An 8,518-nucleotide genomic window follows, 5' to 3' on the forward strand; every position below is an offset into this window, starting at 1 on the left:
AAAAAAAAAAAAAAAAAAAAAGACTGGCCATACACTCACTCACTCTCTCTCTCTCTCTCTCTCTCACACACACACACACACACACACACACACACACACACACACACACCTCCCCCCCAACTTATTCCAGAAACCAAAACTGTTCTAAAATCTGGAATTCTGGGAGCATCATGCAACACTCAAGGATTTTCAATGGTAAAGTCTATGAATTTATTCCAAACCTCAAGAAAATACAAAATTTGAAATACTCTGGTCCTGAACATGTCAGACAGGGATCCTTAACCACTACCACATTCTCCTGGCCCATCTACTCATGATGGATACTTGGCTGTATTCACGTCTCAGCCACTGTCAAAAATACCACTATGAAGATGTATACATAAGATGTCTTTGATGTGCCATTTCTAATTCTTTTGGGCACATACACAGATTTAGACTGCTAGCTAGGTCATATGGCAATTCTTTCTTTAGGGTATATACATAGAGGCAGACTGTTGGATCCTATGGTGAATGAATCTTTATCTTGTTGAGGAACTATAATGCTGTTTTCTGCCCTGGGCATTTGTCCTGGTGATTGTTATTATAGCTTAAGCTAGCAGCCATCCCAGCCATGTGCAGCGGACCTCACTGAGGACTGGTGCTGCTGAGCATCTGCTCATGCACTCACCAACAAGCACGGAGAAATGTCTGTTCAGGTCCTTTGCCCATTTTGAACTTTTTATTTATTGTGGATATTTACCTCTTATCAAATATATGAACTATAAATATTTGTTCCCATTTATGTAAGCTGCCTTTTACTCATATTTTAACTTGAGAAAATTATTTATTTATATAATTACATGTCTGTGCATGCAGATGTGTTCAGGAGGCATTAGGTCTCTTGGATCTGAGGTTTTAGGTGATTTTAAAGGCCACTGTTCTTGGCCTTTAAAAATTATTTATTTTTAATTTACATATATGTGTGTGAATACATGTGAGTTTATTTGTACTGCTACATATGTAAGAAGCCTGCTGAGGCCAGAAGGTGGCATTAGGTCCCCTAAAACTGGAATTATAAATGGTTGTATTGTTATGTGGGTGTTGGAAACTGAACCCAGGTCCTCTGCAAGAGCAGCAAGTGCTCTTTACCACTGAGCAATCTTTCCAGGTTCCTTTCATAGTCTTTAAATTTGTTTTTCACTTGAGTTTACGTAACTATTTATAAGCAATAGCAGTATTACCAATGCCACCACCAGCATGAGGAGGAGCTCCAAAGCGGAAGGAATCAATGTAAGCTTTGATTTTCTCCAAATCTAAAAAAGAAAACATAACTTATCATCTTAGAATAAAAAAAGCTACTATTAAAATGAAGAGGGGGGAGACTTATCATGAGACATCTTTAAAATGTTCACAATGTGTTATTTTTATAATATACACTGTTTAAATATTTTAAGTTACTTACCAATTCCATGGTGTAAAGCTCTCTCTGTAAGCAACTGAGGATCATGGATTCTTTGTGCTCCAGACAATATTTCTTCTCCTCTCATGAACATATCGTAAGAGTTGGACTGTTTCTGCAGAGAAAAAAAGAATGAGCCACTACCATTCTACTGTGTTATCACACTTTTCCCAGGATAAACGTGGGAAGCAATGATGACTGAGTTAATGATGGCCCTTCTACATAGTGTCCTCTTGATGGCAGAACTGCTAAGGGCAGAATAGTTTTTCTTTCTCTGTTCAGATTTCTGTCCTCTTTAGGTTACCTCTTAATAATCAGAACACCTTATCTAAAGCAGTGGCGCTGGTTTATTTTACATTATTGCCTGAAAATTATTTTTAGAAAGATACGAATTTTGGTCTGTTTTGGTTGCCAATAGATAGTCTATTTAATAAAACTCGTTTAAGTAAAGTTAAATTGAAACTGAATTAACATATCTAATAATAATAATTAATAAATAAAAAGGAAAAGAAACTGAATTAACCTATGTTTAACTTGCTGCCTATCAGGCATTTGATACTATCAGTTTTAACTTTCCAATAAACAAAGATTCTGATCACTTCATTATTACCTGGAACTTGTTATAAATGCTTACCCCTAATCGCTGCCCCAGCCCAATGATTAGAAATGCTAAGGTTAGCACTGAGCTATCTGTATTTCAAAAAGTCCTCTAGTTTGGTGCCAGTGGTATATACTTGGGAGGCACAGGCTGTCAGATCTCCAAGCTCCGGGCCAGCCTAGTCTATATAGCAAGTTCCAGGACAATTAATGCTAGATGGTAAGACCTTGTATTAAAAAAAAAAAAAAGTGAAAAAACAAAACAAAACCCCAAGCCCTGCAGATGGTTCATGAATACTAAGGGCTGGGAACCACTGTAAAGCAAAAAGCTCTAAAACATCTGGAGTATTAACTCCTAAATATAAGCTTTAATTTTCTTCAAATCTATCAAGTGAAAACAATTTATAGTGTGGAGAAATGGCTCAATGGTTAAGCCATTTCTGCTGACTGCTCTTCCAAAGGACCCGGGTTCTATTCCCAGCACCCACATGGCAGCTCACTACTGTCTGTAAGTCTGTAAGAGGACCTGACTCCCTCATACGAATGCATATAAAATTAAATAAATTACAAAAAAATAAAACAAAACCCCCACAATTTACCACCTTAGCGTTAAATTTAGAGAATTGAATGCTCAATTCAAAGTAAAGAATGAGGCTCTCACTTAGCTCTTGAGCATCTAGTACTAGCTAGCATATACAGCCCCATCCCAGTAAACCCTTAGAAGAAAATGACCTAGGATATTAAACTTAGGTTATCACAACTGATTTGTTACAACATTCAAATTGGTTATTATAGAGTTCTCTTTCTTCCCCACAAATAGATACTTAAGGTCAAATTACTTACCGGATTTCTTGGGTCAGGCATGGTATAGAAAGGTCTTACAGCCAATGGATATTTATCAAGAACATAAAAGTCTGTATCATACTATTAAAAGAAAGAAACTATGTTAGATCTATACAATATTTTGTGGAAATTTTCTAATATTAATCATTATTTAACATAAAACCCCTGATTACTTTCTTAATAATTTAGTTTTCTGTTTAGATATGTAAAGAAAATTGGGTACTATTCTTCAAATGGAAACAACTGAAGTAAGTACTGTTAAAGTGTTTGATATTTTTTACTCCCTCATAGGCTTAGTTAAAACGCAATTGCATCTCAGCTCTTCCCCGATGCCACACCCTTTAGTTAAAGGTGCAGATGGAGAGCACGCGAGCGAGTGCTGGAGTGCTGAGACAGCATGCTCAGGGCCTGTCCTAACACTACAGCCCTTCACAGAAAGCTTCACTATGTCAAGTGCAACCAGCAGGGGGAGCTCAAGGACTTTCTACACTTCATTAAATTATTGTCATTTAAAAAAACACAATGAAGATAAGCTTTTCTCTCCTTTGGTTTTAGATTTAGAAAATAAGGGCAAGAGTGCACAGGTTAGACCTTTATAGCTCAGAGACCCTTCACCACTAATCTGGTAATCTGGTGTCCTTTAGAGAGACTTCAGTGTGGCTGTACAAATGTCACACAATGAATTCAAATAGTTGGTTAGAATCTGTCTAAACATTTTTAAATTTTTCTAAGAACAAAAGTAAGCCGGGCCCGCCTTTAATCCCAGCACTCGGGAGGCAAAGGCAGGCGGATTTCTGAGTTAGAAGCCAGACAGGTCTACAGAGTGAGTTCCAGGACAGCCAGGGCTACACAGAGAAACCCTGTCTTGAACGCCCCCACCCCCACCCCAACCCCCCCAAAAAGTATAGTTTTCTTTACTAACTCTGGAGACATACCACTGTAGGGAGATGATAAAATACATTCCTTTTCCTAAGGAACATTTCAGATTTAAAAAACAAAAAAACCCTCCAACACATGTATTAATCCTACCTTTTCCTTCACCAAACGACCCAACAGTTTTTCATTTGGTGTACTGAAAGAGAAACATGAAAGTAGTATTTGAGGGTGAAACAGAAACTGTCTTAATTTTAAGATTTGTCTAAGTGTGTTGGATCCCCTAGAGCTGAGCTATACAGGCAGTTGTGAAGCAGCCTGGCGTGAATGCAGATAACTAAACTCACCGTTTCCGGATGGGCAGTCAGAGCTCTTAAGCACCGAGCTCTCTCTCCAGTCCCCACCAAGTCACACTTAAAATATTAGTTCAAATGAGAAAGGCACCTTGCTATTTAAGGTTCTCAAAGGATAATCAGCACTTCTGTCATCTGTGCACCCTGCACAGGCATTTCAGGAAGCCACCTACAAGTGCTGCTTGGTGCACACAAACACTGCCCCAACACTTAAAATCAGGCAGAGTTACGCTGGGCGTGGTGGCGCACGCCTTTAGTCCCAGCACTCGGGAGGCAGAGGCAGGCGGATTTCTGAGTTCAAGGCCAGCCTGGTCTACAAAATGAGTTCAAGGACAGCCAGAGCTACACAGAGAAACCCTGTCTCAAAAAACCAAACCAAACCAAACCAAAAAAATCAGGCAGAGTTTGGGATTCTGCTGATTCAGAAACAGGAGGCAAACACTTTACTAATTATATAAAATAAAATCTAGTGGGCTAACATTAGAAGGTCTTGCCGTTAAATAGTCTTCTTTCCTATCACTCCACAAAGGTTTGTAATATGACAGCCAGTACACCCAAGACTTTAATTAAACAAATAAATAATGGGCTTAGAATCAAGTATATTTTCTGGGGGAAAAAAAAAAGCAATCACCTTATGCTTCCACATATCTCATTATGTACTGTCGTGATAATTTAACTATTTTGACCAGGAACTTCTAAATAAAATGTATATTGACAGCAGTTAGGTAACAAAATATGGAATATTGATAACATATAGACATTAGTATTTTATGCCCAGTCCTGTATGGGGTGATTTAGAATGCTCTTTACCCTTGTTATCATGGTGATTTTTAAAGTGCACTTGATCTTAGCCAAAAGGCTGAGAAGCGATTGTGATTTTTAAAGTGAAGTAACATTATGACCAAAAATCACAAGCAAAAGTCAGGTATGTACTGGCTAGTTATGTGTCAATTTGACAGAGCTGGAGTTATCACAGAGAAAAGAGCTTCAGTTGGAGAGATGCCTCCATGAGACCCAGCTGTAAGGCATTTTCTCAATGAGTGATCAAGGGGGGAGGTCCTCTTGTGGGTGGGACCATCTCTGAGCTGGTAGTCTTGGGTTCTATAAGAGAGCAGGCTGAGCAAGCCAGGGGAAGCAAGCCAGTAAAGAACATCCTTCCATGGCTTCTGCATCAGCTCCTGATTCCTGACCTGCCTGAGTTCCAGTCCTGACTTCCTTTGGTGATCAACAGCAATGTATAAAGTGTAAGCTGAATAAACCCTTTCCTCCCCAACTGCTTTTTGGTCATGATGTTTGTGCAGGAATAGAAACCCTGTCTAAGACAGTGGTACACACCTTTAATCTCAGCACTTGGAAGGAAGAGGCAAGTGGATTTCTGAGTTTCTGAGTTCTAGTAATGAATTCCAGGACAGGAAGGGGAGACCCTACCTTGAAAATAAAAAAGTAAAACAAAAAAAAACAGGGAAAACTCTCCACATTCTCTTCTTGTTCTATATTACTATTTTCATAAGATAAATTAGGTTCTATGCCTCTATGGCTCTTCCCTCCCTCTCCCTCTCTCTATATATAGTTATTTGAGACAGGGTTTCTTTTTATAACCTTGGCTGTCCCGGATTTCATTATATAGACCAGGCCCCTGCCCCCTGAGTGCTAGGATTAAAGATGTGCACCAAAATGCCTAGTCATAAAATATTTTTAAAGATTCATTTACTTTTATACACATGACTGTTTGGCCTGTCTGTCTGTCTGTATGTATGTATATGTAGTACATGAATACCTGGTGTCCTGCCATGGATCCCCTAGAAGAGGAACTACCAATAGCTATAAGCCATCTGTACTGGAAGCCAAATCTGGATCCTCTAAAAGAGCAGCAAGAGCTCTTAACTGCTGAGCTCCAGTCCCTGCCCCCCAATATATGTATGTATATAATTCATATATTATATATGTTATTATAATATATACTATCTACCCATCTCTATATATAATGTATTTGCTTGTTGTGTGTGACTGTTTATCTACATGTGTTCTGCAAGAACGGCAAGTATTCTTATCCACTGAGCCATCTTTCCAGATCTCCTTTTCATTCATTTTGAGGCTCAGATCTTACTCTGAAGTCCAGGCAAGCTTTGAATTAGGAAACCTCTTGCCTCCTGAGTACATGGGATTACTGTCCTGTGCCATCAGGTTTGTCTTCCTACATTTGTCAAAGGCTTACAACTAGGGGAGAAACTGAAAAGTTATAGACAAAATTATTAAAGCATAGGCAAACAGATTAAATATAACATTAATTTTATCATGTAAAATATTATTATGCAAAATGCCAATGTATTAAGAGTTATTAAGAGTTAAAGATGTGCACCAAAATGCCTAGTCATAAAATATTTTTAAAGATTCATTTACTTTTATTTTATACACATGACTGTTTGGCCTGTATGTATGTATGTAATGTATCAGCTGGGTGAAATACATTAAACCTAAGCATTAAAGTTAAAAGAGAAAATATCAGAGACCAACCTTAGATCTTCCTCATCGTCCATTTCAACTCCAGCTTCTCTAAGCATTGCCAAAGCCTCACAATACTCCAGTCTTAAAGTTGGCTCCAAAAATTTGAACGGCTCACATGGGAACTGTTTACTCACAGTCTGAATTTCAGTCTGAAACCTGTATGTTCAATGCTTTAGTCAATAAAATGTTCATTAAATGTTTCTTCCACAAGAGGTCACTATAAGCAATACACAATATCAGTGACTGAACCAAGAAAAGCATTATCAATTTGTTTAGCATTAACATACTTAAAACATTTCAGTTTCATGCTTTAAAAAGAAGTTTTAGTAGCACTAGAGGATTAAAATTTTTATTTGCAATAATTATCAGCTAACACTGTTGGAAACACAAAATAGCCATTTGGAGAAGCATTAAAAACCCAACTTTTTAATCCTGAAACACTTCTTATACATGAGGACACTAATGCAGGTCTGCCTTGTTCTCCCATTCCCACCATGCTGTCTAAGTTATTTCAAGAACACGACTTCTTTCCTACTGTGATATCCCTAAGGTCCAATGCCTACCCTACACATAGTAGGACAAGAAAAATGGTAACTGCAGAGCTGCATTTCTGTTGTGAAGGATGCTTTCTTGTTTTTTGAGACCCTGATTAGCCTCACGCTTGTGATCTGCAATGTCACTGTCTCAAAATGCTGCAATTTAAAGGTATAAGCCATTATACCTGGCTCAGAGATATTTTAATAAGATTTAGAAAAGCATCTTTTTGGCTAAAATATTTATCGATGAAATGACAGGAAACTTGCTTCAGACGGAGAAGGAACTGGGCATAACAAGAATTAGCGCCAGGTGTGGTGGTGCACGCCTTTAATTCCAGCACTTGGGAGGCAGAGGCAGGCGGATTTCTGAGTTCGAGGCCAGCCTGGTCTACAAAGTGAGTTCCAGGACAGCTAAGGCTACACAGAGAAACCCTGTCTCAAAAAACCTAAATAAATAAATAAATAAATAAATAAATAAATAAGCTGTAGACTGGCAATACCAAGTTCATGGGATTTGTGAGGTTTAATGTCCCTAGTTTAAACATGTTTTAAAGTAAGGGCTGGAGAGATGCCTCAGTGGTTAAAAGCACTCTTCTCTTGAAGACCTGAGTGCAGTTCCTAGTATCCACATCAGGTGGCTTGTAGCCCCCTGTAACTGTAGTGTCAGAGAAATTGACACCTTCTAGACTGAGGACACGTGTACTCACAACATATATACAAACCACCCCCACATATGCATAATAAAAAGCAAAAATTGTCTTTACTCCCATATGGGATTACAGGTGTGTGTCACACCTGGCAGTCATTGATTTGGAAATGACTGCTGCTTTGACTGTTTGTGTTTACTCTCTCCCAACAGTTGACAGGTTCCATCTGCATATTGTCCTGCATCATAAACATGAGCGGGATACAGCACAAGCCTGACAGTCCAAATTACAAGGGACAGAATAACAAACAGTTTCTTTTTTTATTTCCGAGACAGGGTTTCTCTGTGTAGCCCTGGCTGTCCTGGAACTCACTGTGTAGACCAGGCTGACCTCGAACTCAGAAATCCGCCTGCCTCTGCCTCCCAAGTGCTAGGATAAAAGGGGTGTGGCACCACCACCCGGCTTAACAAACAGTTTCAAAGCTATAATAGAAGGCTGTTTTTCAAACTGCTGCCCGCCTCCCCAACAAACAAACAAACAAACAAACAAACAAAAAACAACAACAAAACAAAACCCCAAAAAACTGCAACTGTTTTGAAATTAAGGCCATTTCAGGATATTAAATAATTGTAACCTTTCTTGAAGTCCTTTGAATATTTGCACCAAAGTGTCAGCAATCTCTTCTACAACTTCATGGTAATGATAATTAAAGGCCATTTCAATATC

General features: G+C 38.6%; 1 protein-coding gene across 1 annotated transcript in view; it reads right to left on the reverse strand.

Annotated features, from left to right (window-relative positions):
- Positions 1 to 8,518, reverse strand: part of Dars (aspartyl-tRNA synthetase) — a 52,620-nt gene that overhangs the window by 1,054 nt on the left and 43,048 nt on the right. The window contains exons 10-15 of the mRNA XM_029475548.1: positions 8,427 to 8,518; positions 6,619 to 6,765; positions 3,908 to 3,950; positions 2,879 to 2,959; positions 1,442 to 1,553; positions 1,222 to 1,292 (exon numbers count right to left, since the gene is read on the reverse strand). Coding sequence (XP_029331408.1) covers positions 1,222 to 1,292; positions 1,442 to 1,553; positions 2,879 to 2,959; positions 3,908 to 3,950; positions 6,619 to 6,765; positions 8,427 to 8,518 — 546 coding nt within the window. The remainder of the gene's footprint in view (positions 1 to 1,221; positions 1,293 to 1,441; positions 1,554 to 2,878; positions 2,960 to 3,907; positions 3,951 to 6,618; positions 6,766 to 8,426) is intronic.

Source organism: Mus caroli, chromosome 1 (genome assembly GCF_900094665.2).
Source record: "Mus caroli chromosome 1, CAROLI_EIJ_v1.1, whole genome shotgun sequence".
NCBI lineage: Eukaryota > Metazoa > Chordata > Mammalia > Rodentia > Muridae > Mus > Mus caroli.